At 33.4% G+C, this 24,886-nt stretch overlaps 2 protein-coding genes across 3 annotated transcripts; one reads left to right on the forward strand and one right to left on the reverse strand.

The window, feature by feature from the left end:
* Positions 1 to 800: 800 nt before the first annotated feature.
* LOC101508263 (DEAD-box ATP-dependent RNA helicase 15) lies at positions 801 to 9,652 on the forward strand. Its single transcript, XM_012717616.3, has 12 exons — positions 801 to 940; positions 1,045 to 1,166; positions 2,678 to 2,778; positions 3,639 to 3,811; positions 4,000 to 4,231; positions 4,366 to 4,484; positions 4,777 to 4,833; positions 4,934 to 5,118; positions 8,436 to 8,580; positions 8,692 to 8,775; positions 8,898 to 8,961; positions 9,283 to 9,652. The coding sequence occupies exons 2-12, from the start codon at positions 1,057 to 1,059 to the stop codon at positions 9,291 to 9,293; spliced, it is 1,281 nt and encodes a 426-aa protein (XP_012573070.1). The 5' UTR covers positions 801 to 940; positions 1,045 to 1,056; the 3' UTR covers positions 9,294 to 9,652.
* Positions 9,653 to 21,336: 11,684 nt separating this feature from the next.
* On the reverse strand, positions 21,337 to 24,617 carry LOC101507949 (O-fucosyltransferase 13). 2 transcript variants are annotated; one of them, XM_004506854.4, is made up of 6 exons: positions 24,396 to 24,617; positions 24,130 to 24,209; positions 23,009 to 23,079; positions 22,813 to 22,901; positions 22,502 to 22,723; positions 21,337 to 22,274 (listed from the first exon to the last, which is right to left on the reverse strand). In XM_004506854.4, exons 1-6 carry the CDS (start codon positions 24,521 to 24,523, stop codon positions 21,536 to 21,538), a joined length of 1,329 nt encoding a protein of 442 aa, XP_004506911.1. In that variant the 5' UTR covers positions 24,524 to 24,617; the 3' UTR covers positions 21,337 to 21,535. The 2 variants fall into 2 exon arrangements, with proteins under 2 accessions (XP_004506911.1, XP_012573038.1); XM_012717584.3 differs by lacking the exon at positions 24,396 to 24,617 and having other exon boundaries at positions 23,009 to 23,117.
* Between the last annotated feature and the right edge of the window lie 269 nt (positions 24,618 to 24,886).

Consider the following 24,886-nt stretch of genomic DNA (forward strand, 5'->3'; position numbering starts at 1 on the left):
TAATTTGATAGCTCCACATTGATTTCAAATAATAGAAAATAATTTATTCAAATGAGTGTATCAGATATTGTAATGACAGTACTCCTCTTTTAGTTTGTAAAACCTATAAACTCCTTTAAAAAACTTTTAAATATATAGAAGATAGTTAATAAGAAGATGCAAAATTTTATTCTACATATTTAAGATGATAAAAACTAAAAATCAAACACACAATTAAATTAAACAAACCTTAAATTTATAGCTGATAAAATGTTTTAACACACATTAACGACTCATGTTACTTTATGGAAATACATGCTTGTGATCCTTCACGTAATCTCAATCGAGAATTGACTTAATAAGTAACATCTATTACAATATAATAATTTTGTTAATTTACTAAGTAATATAGATATTTGTAAATATAAATATCACCACATCTACCTCCACATCTATTAAGCAACGAAGAGTCAAAAATATATTTATTTTACCTTAGAACACCAATTAATGTATTACCCCATGTTTATCTCAAATTTTATCCACAATCAGATTACCAACAAGTAAAATCTTCTATGTTTATATCAATGACCATTTGATAATGGTCCAAGTTTTAAATGCAACATTTTTAATTTTAAATTATAAAATAAATTTTTTTATTAGACCATTAAATCAAAATCGAACGACCATTAGATCAAAATCGAACGACCATCAATCCATTTTAGTAGTAAATGCAGGAGAGCCAACTCTTAGGCATCAATTTTAAGAAAGCTGTTGTGATGCAAGCGACAGCCAGCCGACAAGTAAAACTGAAAGGGTATTTTCGTCTATTTAAAAAGTAACACGCTAGTATTTCTTATCGCTCAGTTCCAATCGTTCCTTCACTATTTCACTTCCTAAAACCCAAAATCAGATCTAGGGTTTATTTCCAAGGAGAAGCTACTATTTCTTCGCGCTCTCAAAGGTTTTCTACTACTACTCTCTCTAACCAATTCATTTTACAATTTAAACTCTCTTCATTTCTCACTAACTGAAAACCCTAACCGTAACCCTAACCCTAATCAACAGAAATCAAAGAGAATGGGTGAATTGAAAGACACTGAAGCTTACGAGGAAGAACTCATCGACTACGAAGAAGAAGATGAAAAGACTCTTGATTCTACTAAACCTGCTTCTGAAACAGTCAAGAAGTTAGTTTCTTTTTCTCTCTTATGAAATAATCCATTTTTTGTTTTGTTTCTTTCTTCCTAAATATTAATAATTGAGATTTGTTGGTTTTTATGCTTCTGTGTTATGATTACGTAGATGGATTATTACAAAGTAATTAATTTTCGTTCATGGAAGGGATTTACGACCAATTCATTTATTTCATTTAAATTTTTTAATAATAATTTATATATTTTTTAATTGTTATAATAATAATAATTTGGTATTGTTAATTTTGTAGATTACAGACATATCCTATGGAAGTAGTTATAATAGTTTTTTTGCTTCAATTGGCATTAACTGGTAGATCTAAGGGAGTCTAGATGATGATGGGCCTGGATTTGATGCACTAAAATAATTAATAGTGAAATTGAATAAAAATTATAATTACAATAACAGTAATAATAATTTGGTATTGTTAAATTTTGTAGATTACACAGGCATATCCAATGGAAGTAGTCATAAAAGTTATTGTTTTGTTTCAATTGGCATTAACTGGTAGATCTAAGGGAGTTTAGATGATGGACCTGGATTTGATGCACTAAAAAAATTAATAGTGAACTCAGTAAAGATTTTACTTCAATCCGAGTTATTGGATGAAGATTGGATGACTCATACTCGATTTTAGTAAATTGGATTCGAAACACAAACTTTGAATGTGAGCTGTCCGATCTTCATCTAATGGTTGTCATTTGCAAATTGAAGTGGTGGTATTGTTTTTTTTTTTTAACAGCAGAAAATTTAGGTCCCACGATGATTTAACTCTTTTTTGATACCCTGTGATGATTTATCTGTTTTTTCATTTAATTGTTGTTTTATTTTGTAGTAATTAGTATACTGGTTTTGTCTAGAGAACTAGTATTTATTACACATTTCATTAATAAGTATGCTTCAAGCATGGTACAATGTGATTATGTATGGTAAGTAATAAAGAACACTAATTCATAATAATTCCCACCATCTGCTATCCTGCTGTTAGTTTTATAATCTTGTATTTGTGCAGAATGCACTAACTAGGGTTTATACTAGTGAGTTAACCCTTGAAACATGTTTACAATTGATAATAACAGACCAATTGAGTATCAGCTTGACAGATACTACTTCTAGAAGAATCTAGAGAATCTGATCATACTGTTCTGCATCATATAATAAGCAATAATATTATCCTATAGCTGTTAAAAGTGTTTTTGGGGGAGCTGTGATCTGGACTTGACAGCTGAGTTAGTAGGATACAGTATCTGTGTACTGAAATAAGTATTAGTGTTTCATAAGCTTGTTTATTATTTCATGCTTAAATCTAAGAATAAAGTTCTATTTCTGAGTATTGTAAAGGATATTGTGTGCTGTATACAATAAGTATATTAATATTTTGCAGGAAGGTTCTTGTAACATGTTTATGCAATTTCTTTATATTTATATTATCTGATAAGGTTCTCAAGCCACTTTTTGTGTTTATATTCCTAACATTGCGTATATATTTTCTCTTGTGTTGCAGGGGCTACGTTGGGATCCATAGTTCGGGATTTCGAGACTTCCTGTTGAAACCAGAGCTTCTTCGAGCCATTGTTGATTCAGGATTTGAGCATCCTTCAGAAGGCAAGTTATACCACATGCTATTGTTATCCGACTCAGTATAGGCAAAGAGTCAAATGAATTCTATAGACTTCTCATGTTTTGGGCTTTGATTAACTTGTCCTTTTCTTTTTATCATATTAGGTTTCCTTATTTATCGGTACTCGTGTTCTATTTCAAATGTATTGATCCTGATATTTTCTACTCTCTGTTACCATTCTTAATATATTTTACACTATGTCAATGATAAAATCTTGCTAATTAATGTGGATAAAGGAACAGCTCACGCGACAACAAAAAAGAAAAGAACAAAGATACAATGTATTAACTTTTCCAAGGGGAATTCCCCTTTTTAACGCTTACAGCAGTTCAACGTACAACTCACTAACCATGCTCTATCCTTCTCATCCGATTTCAAATTATCCTGCAATCTTTAGTTCCCCCGGCTCCCTAAGCTTTCTTCTATAGTAAACTTATGATAACAGCATTTAAGCCTTTTGGTCTCTAACAGTCAAGTAATCAAGTTCCTTAGACAAAAATTTCAGTGATCATTGTATATGATTTAGTCCTTTTATCACAATTCCTCTACTATATTATTATTACAGTGAAGTTGAATTTCACATGTTCACCTTATACACATGTTTTGTTGCTTGTTTATCTCCTTAGTTCTCATTTATGTTTTTGTTGCTTTATTATTAATATTATTATGTTCTTTTCACTATTCTCTAATTTTTATTTTTATTGATTAATCAGGTAATCACTACTAGCATATTATGAATACGTCACAAAAATTGGTTGGTAAACCTTTACATTAAAAGGATCTGGCAGATCATATATACTTACTGAGGATTCGTCCACTACAATTTTGTTTGCTTCTTCATTAGTGCAACACGAATGCATCCCTCAAGCAATTTTAGGCATGGATGTCATTTGCCAAGCAAAGTCTGGGATGGGAAAGACTGCTGTTTTTGTTCTGTCATCACTTCAGCAAATTGATCCTGTTCCTGGTCAGGTTGCAGCACTTGTTCTTTGCCACACAAGAGAACTAGCTTATCAGGTATGTCTGCTTTAATTTGGACATAATACATCCCAACTGGTTTGCAAGAGCATTATATTTGCTAATCTTGTGTCTCTACTTTCAAGGGAATTGGTCGTGTTTCCAATAGACACTGTCACAAATATTTATGTATGTGTCTGCTTGTGCATACTTAGCAAAGTTTTCATTTGTTTTCTGAATTTGTCCAGATTTGCCACGAATTTGAGAGGTTCAGCACATACCTTCCAGATATAAAAGTTGCTGTGTTCTATGGTGGTGTCAACATCAAGGTTCACAAAGAATTGCTCAAGAATGAGTGTCCCCACATTGTTGTTGGAACACCTGGGAGGATTCTTGCCCTGACAAGAGATAAGGACCTTGGCTTAAAGAATGTGAGGCATTTTATACTTGATGAGTGTGACAAGATGCTGGAATCACTTGGTCTATTTCTTCCTCCCTGTCTCTGTAATTTTGTGTGTGTGTGTGTTTTGTTGAGTTTGCAAGTTATGTGGTATCTAATCTAATTCTGCTTTTCGTATTTCTTAATATATATATCTGCTATTTGACCTTTGCAGACATGAGAAAAGATGTGCAAGAGATTTTCAAATTGACTCCCCATGATAAACAAGTGATGATGTTTTCGGCTACACTCAGCAAAGATATCCGACCTGTTTGCAAGAAATTTATGCAAGATGTAATATTCTACTTTTGTGGTGATTTTTGAACTGCATACTGGAGGATGGTTTCATTGTTTCTCTTATTGTTCATGCTGCTGTTGTTTTTGTCTCATATTATTGCCCTTTTAGTTGAATGTCATTAATTTTTTTGTTTAAAATTTGTTGAATTTTTGTAGTCATATTTGCGTTAAGTTTTGAATTTTTTTATCCTTTTTTATATTAAGTTCCAAATTCTGTTTATATTTCTAAATAACTGATTTTTTAATGGATGTTATCTCTATCTCCTCATTAATAATCTTTTTCCTCCAGCCCATGGAAATTTATGTAGATGATGAGGCCAAATTGACTCTTCATGGTCTTGTTCAGGTGTGTTTTGTGGACATTCTTCATTCCCTGTTTTTCTTGTTATCTTTTTTTAAAAGTTGATTATGCCTTACTAAGTTTTACTCATTATCACCTTTTTCAGCACTACATCAAATTACAAGAGCCAGAAAAGAATCGTAAGCTGAATGATCTTCTTGATGCTCTGGACTTCAACCAAGTTGTTATTTTTGTCAAAAGTGTTAGCAGAGCAGCAGAATTGAATAAGTTGCTCGTTGAGTGTAACTTCCCATCAATATGCATACATTCTGGAATGTCACAAGAAGAAAGGTATTTTATGTTCTTTCGAAATTGATGGCATATACCTACTCATATGTGTTATTTGCTGGATGTCTCTTTATTAAAACAAAATATTCACTATTCTTGGATCCTATGATGCAAGAACATCTGTTAGGCACTTTTGGAAGCTGATCTAAGTATTAAATAAACAGTTTGTGTTGTATTTTTTATATTGGTGTCATGCAACCCCCTCCTGATGCTGGGTAATTGTTTTGGTAGCATCTTACAATCCTTGTTATGATATTATGTTTTCTGATCTTGATATGATCATTAGATTCTATTTTTTTTGGAAGCGCAAGATATTGTGCAATCTCCCGTTATGTGATTTTGCATGCTATTCAACTCACATAGGGGTGAGATCGTAACATTGTAAGATTGTGCGGTCTTACGATGTAGATCACAATCTTGACAACAGTGCCTGCAGCAATGGTCATAAAAAAACTATTATTCTAGGATGCTAGATTTGAAATCCTCTGATGACCCAATCCTTTCACGTTGGATGATGACAACTCAATAAAATGAATTTCTTAGTTGGCGTTAACTTCTATTTTAATGGTCAGTAATGTTTTTATTCAGCTTTATACATTCAATTTGGGGACATCGGGGTGAAATAGGAAATTGTTGGAATACAGTGATGTTGATGAGATGGTTGTTTATGACTGCGAGCCAAAAATCAACCATACAAATATGGTGGGTGGCGTACTGCCAATGGGGGACATCCTAAAAACATCATACATATATATATATATATATATATATATATATATATATATATATAACATACTGTATTTTTTAGGGAAAAGCATGCTATTAGATAAACACAGAATATAATAATTTTTAAAAATGAAGCAAACACAGAAATAAATGAATTGGAAAACCAGTAGATTAGAAAAGTAATAATAACTAATGAAAAAGGAATAGACTATATATATTTGGAAAAAAAATGGTACTAAAAAAGGAGAAAGAAAGAAATATTTTAAAAAAATATGAACGCTTTCTAAATGGTGGTAGACGCTTAGGTGGTGGTCGTTGCGGGTAGTGATTGCTGTCATTATGTTCCTGTCCTTGCATTGGTATAGTATTGGTCTGGGACCAGAAGTCCATATCAAAAACAGGATAAGCCAATTGACCTTTCTGTTTTCATTCAGGCTGAAATAGGCCACACAGTTGCTTTAGGACTGATCTGATCTTTTTTTTTCTTCACGGCCCGTAAAGGGGTTAGATTTGCATTTAGACATCGTTCAACCTGTGAACACGGACATCACCTCATTTTTTGCTGGGACATGTACTCTTTTTATGCAGTGTTGGATTATACGAAGATCTTGTCTGTACAGATTTATTTCCTCTTATTTTTACACCTCATTTTTATGTTTTATCATCAGCACATATTCCAGTTTTAGGATAGCAGTTAATAGAATTTATTTACTGTAGTCTATAAATTGTAAGTTGTGTTTTTATATAAAGGGGAATATCAACACAATACAGTACAACCCCAATAACCGGCTAACTAGTCACCCATCACCCTTTGTTTTCCGTCAAATAGGAAAATGACCATTTGTCCATTGTCAAAGAAAAAGACTGAGAAATTCATACGAGAAGTTTATTTCGTAAGAAATAGCGTTGCTCTTATACAAAATTAATTACGCGTAATCTTCAATAAATTTTATTTCCAATGTCTCAATTTAGGATTAGGATATTGTTTCCTTGTCAAAACCCTAGCCACCATTATTCTATATTCTATGATCTTAATTTTGCTTCATCATCATTGCCCTTAGAAGTGTGGCCCACCATTTACATTATTGTTTGTCTTTTGTCAATCACCTCTTCAGATGTAGGGGCATTTCCCTTAGATCAGCCTGTCTTTAAGTACTGGCCATTGTTTGAGGTTTTTGAATTGTTGAACTTTTACCGAGTGATTCAAGCTTAGTGTTCAGTGCATGCACGCTGTGAACATGTCCTTGATCCCGTTCTTGGACATAATAGCCATGGACATAATAGCCAAAATGCTAATCGTCCGACATCTGCGAAGACAATTTCTTGAAATTTTAGTTGTTATCCTCCTTACTTCCTTGTTCCACTCTTTTGAAGTTGTTCCCAGGTCAATTCAACATTCTCATCGAGTGATTTGAAAAAGTGAATCATGGTTGCTTCCAAACTTGATTGTGCGAACAATCCAAGTCCTCTGCATCAAACAATCGGTTTACAGTACTTCTCCATTGATTCATCAGACATCTTCGCCAACTGCTTCAACGTCAAGCAGTTGATGCTCTCATCCTCACCATTCTTGGTAACAAGCAAGATCAGACGCGGATGATTCTCCTCTGATTGAAGTTGCATCGCTTGCAACGTTGTTTTGATAAAATGACGGCAAACCTGTATTATTGATGTAAAAGAACTGAGAAATACAATTGAGAATTTGAGGAAGGGCTATGGAAATCTTATAACTGAATTCCTAACTTGCATAGTACCCCGCCCCTCTTTACTATAATCGAGTCATACCATACACATGGCCTCAATGGGTTTACATCATGTGCCACCTCATCCCTATTCATAACTCCCTTCTTTTTTCTCACATAAACCCTCCATATTTTGGGCCTCAATTTCTAACCCATGTTCTCTAAACCTACAGCCCTATCAATTATATATAACTTAGGATAACCGAAGAACTTTTGTAGCCATTGTGTCCTTTCTTGCCTCTGTTGCTCTGCTCATGACCTGCCTCATTTACGTGGTAGGTTGTTGGGACTTTTTTCATTGTGAAGTATCTTTTCTTCCTCCTCTAGTTGTAGGGCCACCGTGGTTCAATTAATTTGCATAGTGTCAGCGTCCTATTTTTGGTGCAAAAATTCAGTTGTGTTCAGTGATTTAGAGGATAACCAAATTTGTAACTGGATTTGAGAGGAGTTAGGTTACCTATTCTATTTAAATGGTTGATGGTTGGATATGGTGAGGTATTTTGAGAAACCTAACTGTCAACAACCCTACTAGCAGTTTCAAGATCTAACTTGCAAGTTGGGAATGATAGATATGCAATCACCAGTTTGAAGAGAGTGTTGTACACTAGGTATAGTTATCAAATTGTGGATTGTAGCACTCAAATATATAATTATTTACTTAACTTGGCTGGACCAGGAACCGGGCATATTACTGGTCAGAGCCCATATTTGATCTGACAAGAAAACAGTGCTGTGCGAGTCGTTAAGATAACAACTAATAGATTTTTTTTGAGTAAGAATTAATTGAATTTATGTATTTGTACAAAATAATATTCAGCGAAATAATATTAATTGAATCTGAAATGTTTTCAGATTGAAGCGATACAAGGGCTTCAAAGAGGGGAAGCAAAGGATTCTCGTTGCAACTGATTTAGTTGGAAGGGGGATTGATATAGAACGTGTTAATATAGTCATCAACTATGACATGCCTGATTCTGCTGATACCTATCTTCACAGGGTAAGTTTGATCTAATGAATTTTTTTGCTCGTGGTTCTGGTTTGCTTACCTGCTAGTAAACAACCTATGTTCCCTCTATCTTATGTACTTTATCAACATGTGAATTGGTAGGTTGGAAGAGCTGGTAGATTTGGCACCAAGGGACTTGCAATTACCTTTGTGTCTTCTGCTGGTGACTCAGAAGTTCTTAATCAGGTTTGTTAGGTCCACTTTCATGGAGATTTAGGAACTTTACATTTTACACTTCCATTGAGGAAAATTGAGGGAAAAATGGCCAACAATGCTTTTATTAACAAATTGATAAACTATGATTTCAGGTGCAATCTAGGTTTGAGGTTGATATTAAGGAGCTTCCCGAACAAATTGACACCTCTACATACAGTAAGATGATTTTTCGTTTTACTTTATGGCTTAAGTAATTCGTGTAGATGCCCAAAGTTCTCTAGAACTGCATGTGTGATGTTTGCATATAATAAAGTTGATCAGAAAGGATGAATTTGCATATAATGAATAGAATTGCATGTGATGTTTGCATATAATAAAGTAGATTGGAACTTCAAGTATGATATTTTCATATAATACTTAACACTGAGACATGAAACAGAAGCAGAAAAGGTTGAGTTGATTAATATTATTCACAAGTGAGATGCTTTATAGTGGGTTTTACCTTGGTCATAAGTGTAACATCTTTGTTTCCTGCAGTGCCTAATTGATGAAGTTTTGGGACGAGTTGGAGGCATAATGCAAGATCTATTTCCAACTGGGGATGGATTAGTTAGCATGTCATCAATTTCAGTGTTTTGATAGAATATTTAAGGAAAGACATTCTTTAAACTGTAAGGAAGATTAGAGAATTTGAATAGCTCCTTGAGTTTGGGAGTAGATTGTATCAGTTATTCCATATCTTGTATGCTCCTGCATCCACTTTTTATTTACATATACAATTACAATGTAGGGTCAGCATAGCTTATTTGTATTTGTATTATTCACGTAATTTTTTTAACATTTTCCGTAGTGGCACATTGTTGTTCAGTCTTAAGGTTTAAATTAAAATGATTTTAACCCCCCCAAAGTATTTGTTTGATTGTGGTTGGATATTTTGTGCTAGATCCTATATATCATAATTGCTTGTTTGAGGCTCAAGAACATGTCTGCTTATACTGCTTGTTCGAGAATAATTTTTCAAGTTCTATTGTAGTTAATGCGCGGTTCTGATTAATCAATTTTGTACCAATGTAATATTAGTTTTATCAATTTTTCTTTACGCAGAACTTTCAAATTAATGTTTTCTACTATTGAAATCCCTTGTTTGAACACAATATTTTATCTTACTTTAACAAATATTTCTCTCTAAAACTCACTGTACTTTTTGTTTTTGGTTCAATAGAGAGGAAGGGTGAATGAGTAATTTTAATGAAGTGGAAATGATTAGTTAAAAATTATATGTTCAGCTATATAATATTTGAAAATTGATTTCTGAATACATTAGTTTTGTAAAATCAATTTTTGTTTAAAAGTAAAATGAATAAAATTTATATATGAATCCATTTACATAAAAATAAATTTATGAAAGTAAGTTAAACAATAATTTGTTTTTACTTAAACAACCTTTCAACCCCTCATTTCAATTCAAAGAAAGGTCAAGCAAGACAGAAAGTAAATTCTTTTATGATAACCAAAACTATATCAATCTGAGTTTGTAATACTTCATATCGATAAACTAAATGGATGTCAACATTCATTTTAAATTTGAATATTCTAAATGTGTCTTCACAATAGAAAATAAAATAATATGTTTCAACAATTGATCATACAATCAACAATTAATATCCTAACATATCTATAATTTGTTTCAACAATACACATAATATCAACCATTGTGTTGTGAAAAACAAAGATCAATGAGTAATTAAACTAAGACCGTTCTTGGTTTTATCCAAAAAAAACGCAGAGTGATTGAAATAGAAAACAGAGATTGATCAGCTCAATGTCAAGAACGTTCTCCGTTTTCTAACTGAAACAAAGAATGATCAGTTTAAAGCAGAATTTAAAACTTGTAATGGTAAAATGAACACACACTTGTTAACTCAGTTCAAAGATTAACTCCTACGTTTGGGAGACTGAATCCGACTTGAATTATCACTTATAATGAGATGAAAACGATTACAAAGATATGTACTTATGCTGCCAGTTTTTCACAGTTTTGAGAAAAACTGTAGCTTTACATTTTATCACTCTGAAATCTCTTTTTTTTTTGCCAGCCTTGCTTTGGCTTATATACAATTAGTTTACAGTTTTTGAGTAACAAACTAACTAACTAAAGTAGTTACAACTAATTAATTTAACTACCTAAAACAGTTTAGCTTCTTAATTGAGTACCACTTTTAACAATTCTCCATCTTTGTACCAAATGAGAAGCTTCAGCCTGTTATTCTTCCAATCGAATCCTCTTAGTCCTTGATCTCATTTTCTGGGATTGATATTAAGCAAATCCAAACAGTGCCTGAACTTGCTAAGTGTGACAAGTTTTGTAAACACGTTAGCTGTATTTTCACTTGTGTGCACCTTTGCCACATTTATCTCACCCCTTTCAGTGACATCCCTGATGAAATGCAACATGATGTCTATATGCTTGGTTCTTTCATGATACATTTGATTTTTACTCAGATCAATGGCACTTTGGCTGTCACAGTTTATGCAAACTGACTATTGTTTAACACCAAGTTCAGTGATCAATCTGTTGTAGCTAAAATATCACTAGAAGTTGGGTTGAATAGGAATTTTGCTGTTCAAAAAGGTATTTTACGTGTTTTGAAAAGCTATCATCTCTGAGAGGATGCGAACCCGAGGATTGTAATTTAACCTTTGAATTTGAGCTGATTAAAAGATATAGAAAATATAGAGAATGACACACACAACTTTTATACTGGTTCACCCAATGAAGGCTACGTCCAGTCCTCACACACTTGTGAGATTTTACTAAAAATCAACTGATTAACCTCTCAGAGAGGTTGATTACACTTTGTGTATTATATAGCCTCACCAAGCTTACAATCTAGTTTCTAACTAGTTCCAACTATTTCCAAGTGAATCTCACGTGGAAATTACAAAGTGATATGAGTTTGATTGTTTCTCTTTTCTTAAACACTTTCTAAAAATGATATTTCAAAGATCTAGTGAAGGATTATAGAAAGTATAAAGAGAGGACGGAAATTGTTCTTGATAGCTTTAAGATACTTGATCTTTTTATGCAATGTTGTTGTGTGTTTGATAATAGATAGCATACTACATTTTATAGAGACTTTGAGATGACATTTTCAAGTGATAAGTGCTTTATGACTGTTGGGGACTTCAATAAAAAAGTCCAAAGTATTTCCTCATATTTACGAAATTGCCATCCAACTGTCCTTGGACTAATGTAGTCTATCCTCCTACACGAGGTTCAGAATTCCTAGGAACTTGGACATGTGTTGTCATTTTATTTTTCCTTTCTTTAAGACATGTAAGAGCTACATGTGATGTCCTTTTCTTTTTCCTTTCTTTAAGACATGTAAGAGCTACATATTTGTCTTATTAGATACTTCCTTTTTGTAGGTTGATGATGGGTCATTTTCAACATGTGAGAGATATGTTGGGTTGCTTTCAATGGTGTTGAGTTGCTTTCCAAGATGTTGACCATAGACTCATCCTAGTATAATTCGTCCTCGTACCTATTCTTTTGCCATCTGACTTCTTTATTTCAAAAACTTTATTTATTCATTCTTTAATACTGTTTTGCCTTCACTTAATGAATAAAAGAATTTGTTTCAGTGAGGATCAATATTTTGCAGATTTCAAGCTTCATCCTCTTACGAGGTCATCCTCTCGAATTCCAATTCTCCAGATTTGAATCAGACTTTTCTCCTTTTTGTCTTAATGATTAATAACCTGTTTTCTTATATGAATTCACTCAAAAGCACAAATTAGTCATTAAGCACAATCATAATCTTTTAAATAATTTTGTTATCATTAAAACTATTTGAGAGAGATTTTGTCTCAACAATCTCCCCCTTTTTTATGATGACAAAATTCTTTAGATTATGATTTTAAATATAAAAAATTTATGAGATAAAATGTTTATGCTCCCCCTAAATCATAAGAGTAATTTTTTTAAATTTTAAAAAAATTACTCCCCCTGAACATATGCCAAAGTTTTGAAACATGAATTTGAACCATAAAGAGACTTCATATTAATGAGAATGATATTTCAAAATGGTGGTTCAAAAGACATAAATATTAACTAGCATAAACAAGAAGATTGAAATAAATATTTCAAAAAGTATCCTCTTAAACAAAAAGTTGATAACAGGATGATCATAATCTATCTCCCGCTGAATTTGTCAACCATCAAAAAAAATTGGAAAGATCCATGCACCTATTTGGACGGGGAAAAAGTCATCAGAGGAGGACAAGGTTGAAGGACGAGGAGGATCGGTTGAAGAGGTTAATGTCGCAAGACATGAGGATGACTTCCTAGGGTTGATAAGATGGTTGGTGATCCACTCCAAGAGGAGGATAAATGATTAGAGTTTTGGAGTGATTTAATCAAAGAATTTGAAGGATTTTTGTAGCCGTTGAAAAATAGAGGGAATAATTATTAGGAATTTATTAGGAGTTAGTGAAGGTTTGTAATTCCAAGAGAGAAGTAGTCATTTTGCATTTAATGCTCATTGGAAAAAGATGTATAGGAGAGAGAGAGAGAAACAACAATTAAATGCGAGATGGGAAACATAATGATGATAGTTAGGGTAGGTTATGGGAAACGTGATAAAGGTTATTTATTGCAGTATGCGCATTAAATGCGAGATGAGAGGTATGAGAGCTGTGCCACCAGGCGGACCAATGGGAAACATGAGGCATGCGCATGCCTTGTTTGACGTGACAAGAGGAAGTTTCACCAAAAAAGACATTGTGTTTTCTGTTGGTTTACCTATCCTCTGATTCTTAGGCTTTATTTAAAAGATCATATTTGATATTGCCTTAAGAATACTTTGACTAATAAGCAAAAATAAGAAATAAAACAAAGATATTCAAAAGAAAAAAATTAGAAAACTTTGGATAAATTAATGATGGAGAGTTCCTCCAAGATATATTTGAACTGATCCTCCTGGAGAGGTTTGGTAAAAATATCAGCCAATTGATTTTCAGTACCAACGAAAATTAATTCTATATTCCCTTTTTGAACATATCTCTTATAAAATGATGTTTAATTTCAATATGCTTAGATCTTGAATGTTGTATGAGATTTTTTGAAAGATTAATAGCCCTTGTATTATCACAGAGGATAATAATTTTTGCGTATCTTAGAGAGTAATCTTCTAGTTGATTCTTTATCCATAGTAATTGTGAGCAGCATTGTGCAACTGATAGATATTCAGCCTCTGTAGTTGATAGAGCAATGGTACATTGTTTTTTGCATTTCCAACTTATTAGAGATCTACCTAGAAATTGGCAAGCTCCACTTGTGCTCTTCCTTTCAACTTTGTCTCCCACATAGTCAACATCACAATAAGCTGCGAGGTCAATATTTGAACATTTCTTGTACCAAATTCCCAGTTTGATCGTGCCTACAAGATATCTAAAAATCCTTTTTACTGGAGTAGGATGAGATTCTTTAGGAGAGGATTGAAATCTTGCACAAAGACTGACTGCAAAAACTATTTTCAATCTACTGGTTGATAAATACAACAAGGATCCAATCATCCCTCTGTACTCTTTTTCAGATATTGGAGTTCCTTCATCATCATTGAGTAGTATGGAGGATGGGTGCATAGGAGTTCACATACTCTTGACTGAGCTCATGTTATATTTTTTAAGAAGATCTTTGGTGTATTTTTCTTGAGAGATGAAGATGCTAGTTTCCAGTTGTTTGATTTGCAAACCCAAAAAGAATTTTAGTTCTCCTATCATACTCATCTCAAACTCACTTTGCATGAGGTTGGAGAATTCTTCACACCTGATTTCATTAGTAGACCCAAATATTATGTCATCCACATATATTTGTACAATTAACAAATCCTCTTTAAGGGTTTTCTTGAAGAGTGTGGTATCGATTTGTCCTCTTACAAATCCATTTTCTTTTAGAAAAGAACTCAACCTCTCGTATCAAGCTCGAGGAGCTTGCTTTAATCCATAAAGAGCTTTTGAGAGTTTGAACACATGATTAGGCTTTTTTTCATCCACAAACCCAGAAGGTTGGTGAACATTTACCTCCTCATTTAAGAACCCATTTAAAAAGGCACTTTTGACATCCATTTGGAATAGTTTGATACCTTTATGAGTAGCGTAAGCTAAGAGGATTCTTATTGCTTCAAGTCTTGCTACAGATGCAAATGTTTCATCATAATCAATTCCTTCTTGTTGGTCGTAACCTTGTGCCACTAATCTTGCTTTATTTCTAATGACTTCTCCATCCTCATTCAGTTTGTTTCTGAATATCCATTTAGTTCCAATGATGGATTTTTCTAGAGGACGGTGCATAAGATTCCACATTTTGTTTCTTTCAAACTGTGAAAGCTCCTCCATCATAGCTTCAACCCATGATTTGCCACCAATTGCTTGATCAATTGTTTTGGGTTCAACTTGTGATATCATGGCCATGTTGATAATAGTTTCCCTTAGAGAATTTATGGTTCTAACACCATCGCCAATGATTAGATCAAGAGGATGATGTGTAACAGTTTTCCATCCTCTTGGAGGTTGTTGAGAGGATGAACCAGAATCATCCTCTTCATTTGGACTGGGTGCTTGAGAGGATGAATGTTCATCTTCTTCATATTTATCCATATTTTCTAAACACAAGTCATCAAACTCATCAAAAATAACATGCATGGATTTTCCTCCACAGTTTGAGTTCTAAGATTATATATTCTATAACCTTTTTACGTTGTGAAATATCCTAGAAAAATACCTTTATCAGATTTTGGGTCAAAATTTCCCAAATTTTCTTTATTATTTAGAATGTAGCAATTACATCCAAATATATGAAAATATGAAATATTTGGTTTTCAGCCCTTCCATAGTTCATATGGAGTTTTGTTTAAAATTTTTCTAATGGATGCACGATTTGAAACATAACAAGCAGTGTTAATAGCTTCGGCCCAAAAGTACTTTTCAATGTTGGCTTGATTTAAAGTAGTTCTAGCCATTTCTTGTAAAGTTCTATTTTTCCTTTCAACAACACCATTTTGTTGGGGTGTTCTTGTAAAAGATTTTTAAAGGATTCATTTTTGAATTCACCTCCATGGTCATTTCTCATAGAGACAATTTTTTTATCCTTTTTCATTTTGAATCTTTTTGCAAAAATGGTTGAATGCCTCAAAAGCTTCATCTTTGTGTTTTAAAAATAAAACCCATGTAAAACGTGAGAAATCATCAACAATTACAAAACCATATCTTTTTCCACTAAGACTTGGAGTTTTGATAGGACCAAAGAGGTCAATGTGAATAAGTTCAAGAGGATAATTTGTTGAAACAATATTTTTAGAGTGAAAACTACTTTTAACTTGTTTTCCTTTGACACAAGCTTCACATACTTTGTCTTTCTCAAAAATAATTTTTGGAAGACCTTTAACTAATTCTAACTTTGATAGTTTAGAAATAGTATTTAAGCTTGTATGACCAGCTCTTTCGTGCCATATCCATTTATCTTTATCAATGAATACAAAACAAGATTCAGTAGGAAAATCATCCAGATATAGTTTATATAAATTCTTTTTTCTAATACCGGAGAAGAAAACTCTACCCAATGATGAATGTTTAACCTCGCATAGAGTAGGGTTAAAAATATCTTCATATCCACTATCACATAATTGACTAATACTTAGCGAGTTGTGTTTTAAACCATCCACGTACTGAACATTTTCAATTTTAGCTGAATTATTTTTACCAATAATACATGTACCTTTTATTTGAGCTTTATCATTGTTACCAAACGTGATAGATCCTCCATCCTTTATCTCCAAGGAAATAAAGCAGTGTTTATCCCCTGTTATATGCCTTGAGTAGCCACTGTCCAAGTACCAAGACTTTCTTTTGTTGATCAGATGATGAACATGTGTTAGAGTTTAAAAGTAACTTAGGTACCCATATAGCATTGGTTAGTTTTTCCTCTTGTGAGGATTTTCCTTTTGTGATAACAAATAGAATCATGGTGCCCATGTTTACCACAGAATGAACATTCTTTCTTTATGTTGTCAACTTTCTTCATAGGATGATAGTTTTTGAAAGTATGCCCATGTTTTTTGCAAAAAGTGCATTTTGGCTTATCCTCTTGTTTTTTAGGCAAGAAAAAAATTTCATATAATTTTTGTTTTTGAGAACTTTTAAATCCAATACCAGCTTTGTCAAAGATTCCAGATTGAGATCCCATTCTCTTTTGAAATGTTTTAGTAGATTTAACAAAGTTGGTAATGTCATATTTTAGTTCTTCAGCCTCTATTTTCAAGATTTCCTTTTATGATCCTCTTTTGGAGGATGAATTTTGACATTCTTTTCATTTAAACTGATTGTGTTGTTAAACACTGTGAAAACAGATCCTGTAAGAGATCTTCTTCTATCTAAATCTCCAGCAAAATCAGAGTCTACAAATTCTTGTATTGGTTTTGATGGTTCTGAACTTTTGTTGTATTCCATTTCACAGCTTGTCAATGACTCATCCCTAGGTTTCCCATAAACCTGCTCGTGACACTTACAACATGAGTACTGTCTGGCCTTGAGCAGACCATATCATACATGATACTCCTTATGGCACTTGCATATGGTATATTCTTCATGTATTATGCTTTCAGATGGCTGAAGAAAGCTTGAAATGAACTGCTAGGGAGAGCTCACTGCCTTTGATTCACACATATTGAATCTATTTAGAACATTTCCAATGTAGCTTTCTTGGGAAATTATCAGTTTTCCTTGTTCTCTAATTCTGATGATTTCCATTCCTAGGATCCTCTTGATTGGCCCTAAGTCCTTCATCTCGAATTTTTTCTTGAGTTGGCCCTTCAATTTTTCTATGTCTTTCATACTTTTAGATGTTATTAGCATGTTATCCACATATAACATCAAATAAATGTATGTGGTTGATGATACTTGTTTATAATATACACAACTATCAAAATTGCTTCTAGCATACCTTTGAGTGAGCATAAATGAATCGAATCTCAAATATCATTGTCTTGGTGATTGCTTTAGCCCATATAGTGATCTCTTTAGCAAGCAGACCCAGTCCTCATTTCCTTGAGTCTTAAAGCCATTTGATTGTTGCATTAAGATTGTTTCATTCAGATCACCATGGAGAAATTTTATTTTGACATCCATCTGATCCAATTCCATGTCAAAGTGTGCTACCATGGCTAGAATTATCCTTATAGATACATGTTTAACTACAGGAGAAAAGATTTTGTTGTAGTCTACACCTTCCCTTTGAGTGAATCCCTTTGCTACTAGCCGTGCTTTGAACCTGAGTGGTTCAACCCCAAGAATTCCCTCATTCTTCTTGAAGATCCACTTGTTGCCTACAATTCTGGAGTTGGCTGGCTTGGGTACGAGTTCTCAAGTGTTGTTCTTCTCCAATGATTTCAACTCCTCAATCATAGTTAAAATCCATTTGTCTTTGTCTTGAGACTTGACAGCTTCATTGTAGTTCATGGGATCCTCTTGTATAATCTCTTCGGCAGCATGTAATGCATAGCTGATCATGTCAGCATAGCCATATCTTTGAGTGGGTTTTGATGTTCTTCTTTCTCTATCCCTGATGAGGTTATAATCAGCTGATTCCTGCTCTGGAAACATAACATGATCTGCTAGTTTGTATCAATCTTGGCTTGTTGTGCCTGTTGCTGTTCTGAAGACAAGAACGTTCTTGACTTTTGTTGATCTTTCTCCTTTTCTGTTATTGAAGTCAATACAACTTTCTCCACCTCAAGATCAAACCTCTCAGTTTTGTCTTATTGAGTCTTTTATTGTTCCAAGAACGTTCTAAATTTTCTCCATCTTTCTCCACCTCAAGATCAACCTCTCATCTTCAATTTGATGCGAGTCTTTATTAGCAGCATTGTTTACAGACTTATATATCTCAACCTCATGAAACTTAATATCCCTGTTGATGATACATTTCCTATTTTCAGGACACCATAGGACCTTTTACACCACTCTGATATCCAACAAAATACCATTTCTTGGCTCGAGGGTATAACTTCCCTTCATTTACATGGTAGAGTGCAACACATCTAAATACTTTTAGATGATTGTAGTTTGCAGCATGCCCTATCCACATCTCTTGAGGGATTTTGAGTTCAATTGCAGTTTAAGGACTCAAATTTATCAAATAACAAGTTGTATGGACAACTTCTCCCCAAAACTGTGCAGACATCCCTGCATTAGACATAATGCATCTCATTCTTTCAAGCAAGGTTATATTCATCCTTTCAGCTAGTCCATTTTGTTGAGGTGTGCTTCTTACAGTCCTATGTCTGTTCACCCCGTGAACTTTACAAAAACTAGTGAATTCCTCAGTACATAATTCATGACCATTATATGTCCTTAGAGTATTAATCCTTTTGTGAGTCCTATTTTCAACCATAGACTTCCAATCTTTTAAGATTTTAAATGTTTCATCCTTACTTTTAAACAAGTAAATCCATACTTTTCTACTATAGTCATCAAGAAATGTAATGAAATACTTGTTACCTCCATGTGAAGCAATCCTTGCAGGGCCCCATAGATCACTGTGAACATATTTCATAATTCCTTTTGAGCAATGTTTCCATGTAGAGAACGTGACCTTAATCTTGTCCCCGTATAGCATGCATTGTCTGTCCAGAACTTGCATCCCTTTTAGACTTACATGTCCCAGTCTTTGATGCCACATACTGGCTTTGCTTGATGCTCGTACTGCCACTATTGCCATTCCAGTCACTGCTTGACCATTTAGAAGGTAGATTCCATGATCACTTGTTCCCTTCATGATTACCAATGATCCTTTTATGACTTTTTGAGTGTTTTTCTCTACTTTGTATGAACAACCAACTTCTTCCAATATTCCTAGAGAAATTAAATTCCACTTCAGTTCTGGAACATGTCTTAGCTTTGATAAAATCTTCATGGTTCCATCTTCCAACTTCAAGTTGATTGAACCAATTCCAACTACCTTGCATGCTGATTTTCTCCCCATAATCACCTTGCCTCCATCAGTTTCTTTGTAGTCAAAAAACCAATCTCTATTTGAGGTAATGTGAAATGAACATCCTAAGTCAAACACCCAGTCATCATTCATGATTTCAGTTGAATTTTCCCTAAGAACTTTTGTGCTTTCATATCCTTCAGAAGCTATAGATGCATTTCCATAATCATCATCATTATTTAATCCTTTTTTCCCTTTCCAATCTGGGCATTCTTTCTTGAAGTGTCCCTCTTTCTTACATATGAAACATCTCATTTTAGACTTGTCATTTTCTTTATTCTTGAACTTGTTCATCAGTTTTTGATTTTTTTTCCCTGACTTAGCCTTGACAAACAATCCCTCCCCACTGTTTTCTTTTTCCACATATGACTTCCTCTTTAATTCTTTGGAGATTAGTGCAACTTGTACTTCTTCTAATGACAAAGAATCTCTACTGTAAAAAAAGTGTATCACACATATTTTCAAGAGAGCTTGGTAATGAATTTATCAACAACATGGCTTAATCCTCATCATCCAATTTTACATCAATATTTTCAAGATCTAACACAGTCTTATTGAACTCATCCATATGATTTTCAATTAACCTCCCAGGTTGCATCTTGAAAGTATATAATTTTTGTTTTAAGTACAAACGATTCGCTAATGATTTTGTCATATATAAAGATTCTAATTTGACACTTCCCTCAGAACCTTGTCTCCAAGACTCAAGATTAAAACACTATGAGCCTTGTCCATGATATCCTTATTCTCCTTTTCTGGTAGTGTAGATGCCATGTCTTTCTCTCTCCCAGTGCTCCTGCCAAATCTTGATGAACCTAATTCATTCTTCCCATCGAATTTTTCAAGTACATACTTTGTTAATACCATCGTTCCTTTGAATCGAATACTCTCGTGCTCTTGATACCAATTGTTGTGAAAAACGGAGATCAATGAGTAATTAAACCAAGACCGTTCTTGATTTTGTCAACAAAAAAAACGAAGAATGATTGATCAGCTCAATGTCAAGAACATTCTCCGCTTCTGACTGAAACGGAGAATGGCCAGTTTTAAGCTGAATTTAAAACGTATAGTGCTAAAATGAACACACACACTTGTTAATCCAGTTTAGAGATTAACTCCTACATTTGAGGGATTGGATCCGATTTGAATTATCACTTATAATGAGATGAAAACGATTATAAAGATATGCACTTATGCTGTCAGTTTTTCAGAGTTTTAGGAAAAACTACAGCTTTGCATTCTATCACTTTGAAATCTCTCTTTTTTTTTGCCAACCTTGCTTTGGTTTATATACAATTAGTTTACAGTTTTGGAATAACAAACTAACTAACTAAAGTAGTTACAACTAACTAATATAACCACCCAAAACAGTTTGACTTCTTAATTGAGTACCACTTTTAACACATTGAAATTACTAACTTCTAACACCTTTCAAAGTAAATTACTCAGTTTCTCTGTCAATTCACTAGTGATAGGACTTCAAAAACATTACATCAATACAAAAGAATAAACAAGATGAAAGACGTTATCGAATGCCTTCCTAAAAAGTTAAACAGTAGAACTTACTGGAATGAAAAATTAAGCGTGTTTGAAACCACATCGAAATCAGTCTCATCGTTAAAACTACAACATGTAGCTTCCATATGAACGTGCATCCAATACTGTCAGACGCGGGTCCAAACACTCGCTAAATTAATAAGCAAAAGTAATTAAAAAAAATTACTAATGAAAGATCCAAAATCACAACTTGAATTCACAAAAACACTCAGGAAGAGCAGATCCTCTTCCCATAACAAACTCATCTCTATGAACATTCCATAAAGCTTGCATCAATTTCTTTCCTCTAAGACCTTGTGAAGTTAATTCAGCAAATCCTCTTCTACTCAAAAATAGAGTTTTGTACAACCCTTGGAAAGCTCTCATTGCTGCAACCATCTTATCCATGTTCCCAAAATATGTAGCTATATATGAATCACTATTAATAGATATATAATAATCCAAAGCAGCTTTTGTATTTCCATGCATGCTTGTGAAGTCTTCTTCATTGAGAAGACTAGACTTTGTGAATATGTTAGTGTAAATATTCGACAATCCTTCGATTTCCATCAGACCATCTCCAGCTGCGAGGTAAATATTTGTGGTTGGCGGAATAGAAAGAGATTGAAGTATTAAAGCTGTCTCATTAGGTGTGAGGGGACATTTCCCGCGTTGTCTCCAAACGCGGGCTAACTCTCCGGTCCATGGTTTTCTCTCGACTAGTGCTATTGCTGCCTCTACAGCTTTGATGGAAGAAGGCGAAAGGTCTGGATATTGGCACTGGCTGTATGCAACCATGTCAGGCTCGAAACGAAGATGGAGAGACAAAAAGGGTTTAGGTATTGCATCTAGAAGCTTAGAGGCTTTCGTTTCCAAGGGTTTGGCGAGACGTAATGCCTTGTAACAAGCTTGACACAGAGCAGCTTTTGCATACAAAGGATATCTGCAAAGGCAGAAGAAAATCAAAGAAAAACGAAATTCAATTACAACTGTGAACCATAGGGAAATAGAAAAAAACAGATACATGGAAGCAAAAACTCATTCGGCATGAATCAACAAAATCCGAAATTTTTATGTTTTCAAAAACAATTAATTTGTGGTCTTCGAACTAAAAATGTGAGTAGTTGTCATATAATTGTAAACAGAAATGAGATACATAATCATACATACCTGTCCCTTCTTTGAGACATTGCTGGTGTGATTGAAATGTATTTGTGTTTTACCAGAGACGGGAGAACGCTTTCAACATAATCAAATTGTCCTTTCCTTTTGCTACAGTCGACTTGAACAGGCTCTTTTGTTACAATCTCAGGTGGTAACGTTTTTACGACTTTGACAAAGCCATTCATATGTTGAATGAAGTAGTCTACATCGTATACATCCGCAAAACCACTGTAATAGAACCAATCATGCAGAAATCTTTTCATTCCAATCAAAAATCGCATATTAAAACAATTCCACAAAAATAGAAAGATAAATACCTTGTTTCATTCCAATAAGAAGCCACTTCAAACTTGGGCAGGACAAGCGTTGCATTTAACAGCCGAGCAATGCCGACACCATCACAGAACTGCAATCACGATACGCTTTATTCAATTTCAAGAAACAAGCAAAAGAGTATCGAACATCATCTAAGAGTTTGGAGTTAAAATTTAAGAGTTTTGTTTGAGAACTCACATCTCTTCGCATCTGATTGAGACCTCCGTAGCAATCCACTCGGATGTATCCATTGGTTTCCAATGGTAGAGCTGCACCATTTCAAGAATAAAAAAAACGAAAGCAATGTCTGCAATGAAAGTCAATTAAGGTTGATTCAGAAAATAAAAAGCCAATCATCAACCCTCATCCCAAGGCTCAACCTAACTTAACCCTATCCATTGCAAATTGGATCAGCCAAATTAAGAATCCCTCAGTTGAACTTCCAAGTTCCAACATCATTGAAAAGCTAAGGGACCGTTTACTTCAGGTGTTTTCTGTTTCCATTCTACTGATAAAATAAACAATAGAGAAGACATTATTTAAGCTTTGAAAATGCAATCGATTAAATATTTCTGAAAATTCGGAAAATTTTCAAAACATTGTTTTTTAGTGTTTTCGGAAATGCATTCTCTTTAGTTAACTTTCATCTTCTCTCTAACACATTGCAAAAGAAATGTTCATAAACAAATATCATTCTAACCACGACTTACAAAGTAAAAATTGAAAATATAAACGGATCCTAAGCTTTTTCCCCAAATTCAAATCATTCAAACACAAGTAGAGCCATTCCAAGTAATTTCAAAATGTTTAATACCTACGAACAATTATTTTATAGCTATCCAAATGAGAATCCTGTACTATGTCCTCTGTAGCACCGACACTTCTGATCAAATAGGTGTCTCGGTATCTAACACCGACATATTGATTACATCTAATTAATTAATTCTCTCATATTATTACTGGTGTCACTTTTCCAGTATCCTATGCGGTGTCAGTGTCAATATTTGTGCTTCATAGTTCATAGTCTATCTTATGAACTCATTTTCACATAATCAATCTACTAATCACAAAATTTCATTAAAAAATAACTAATTTTAACCTTCAAAACTTAAAGTTAATATTAGAGGTGTAAAATTAGTTATAAGTTAGCTACTTTAGTTAGGTGTTAGTTAGTCTAGTTAGAAATTAGTTGTTCTAATTTGGGTATATAAGCTTCATTATACCTATTATTGTAATCATTTTTCTCATTTGATCAATATTTTGCATATTCTGTTAGTTAATTAATAAAACCAATGATTTCATGATTAAGCAAAAAGTACCTGTTTGATGACCTTGTAGCCACCAATTGCAAGGTCTCCATTCCATGAGTCTCCTTACACTCCATATATCTCCCTCCCCTCTACAATCCCAACAATTCATAGATCAATAATAATAATAATAACATAAAAAAAATTTAAAAAATAAAAAATTGTTACTTCACTAGATACAAAAAATTTCATATTGAAAATACCCACTTGAAAAGTTAAAATCTTGTCGGCATATTAAACACAAAAAGAATGAGGGAAATTGAAATTGTGAAGCTTACAGTGAGGATTGTCGAGAAATCGGATTTTGGGAGAAAGGGTAATGAGGCGATAGCAATGTGAAAACGACAAGGAGAGTGAGTGAAACGACAATGATGATGAATAAGGGTTTTACAGAGAAAACGACCATTTGATTTCACAGAAACTTGAAATGAAAAGAGGATCTCTATCTCTCTTTGATTGGGATGAAGATGGAAAGAAAGTGAAATAAATTGTTATGTGCATTTTATGATTTGGTTCTTCCATATATTTATTTTTAATAAATTAAATTAAAATGCAACTTTTTTTTCTAGCTAGACTATAATATTTTTGGGGAATAAACAAATTGGTTAAGCAACCGACAAAATAGTATTTGATTTTGGTGAATTAATTAAGAAATACATTCTTCAAATAAAGTAAAATTGTAATGTATTAATGTTTTCCTTTACAGAGCATTGTATGGAATTTTATTTTATTTTTATAATAAATTTGGATAATGACTTTAAGTTTCATG

This window comes from Cicer arietinum, chromosome 6 (genome assembly GCF_000331145.2).
Source record: "Cicer arietinum cultivar CDC Frontier isolate Library 1 chromosome 6, Cicar.CDCFrontier_v2.0, whole genome shotgun sequence".
NCBI classification, from domain to species: Eukaryota; Viridiplantae; Streptophyta; class Magnoliopsida; order Fabales; family Fabaceae; genus Cicer; species Cicer arietinum.

What these genes read in the sequence shown, in the direction of transcription:
- LOC101507949 (XM_004506854.4), bottom strand. Translation starts at nt 24,523, where the DNA reads ATGGTCGTTTTCTCTGTAAAACCCTTATTCATCATCATTGTCGTTTCA. An exon ending in TCTTATTGGAATGAAACAAG is followed by an intron (nt 22,724 to 22,812) that starts GTATTTATCTTT and finishes GTTCTATTACAG; the next exon opens with TGGTTTTGCGGATGTATACG. An exon ending in ATGTCTCAAAGAAGGGACAG is followed by an intron (nt 22,275 to 22,501) that starts GTATGTATGATT and finishes CTGCCTTTGCAG; the next exon opens with ATATCCTTTGTATGCAAAAG.
- LOC101508263 (XM_012717616.3), top strand. Translation starts at nt 1,057, where the DNA reads ATGGGTGAATTGAAAGACACTGAAGCTTACGAGGAAGAACTCATCGAC. An exon ending in GCTTCTGAAACAGTCAAGAA is followed by an intron (nt 1,167 to 2,677) that starts GTTAGTTTCTTT and finishes CTTGTGTTGCAG; the next exon opens with GGGCTACGTTGGGATCCATA. An exon ending in CAAGAGAACTAGCTTATCAG is followed by an intron (nt 3,812 to 3,999) that starts GTATGTCTGCTT and finishes GAATTTGTCCAG; the next exon opens with ATTTGCCACGAATTTGAGAG.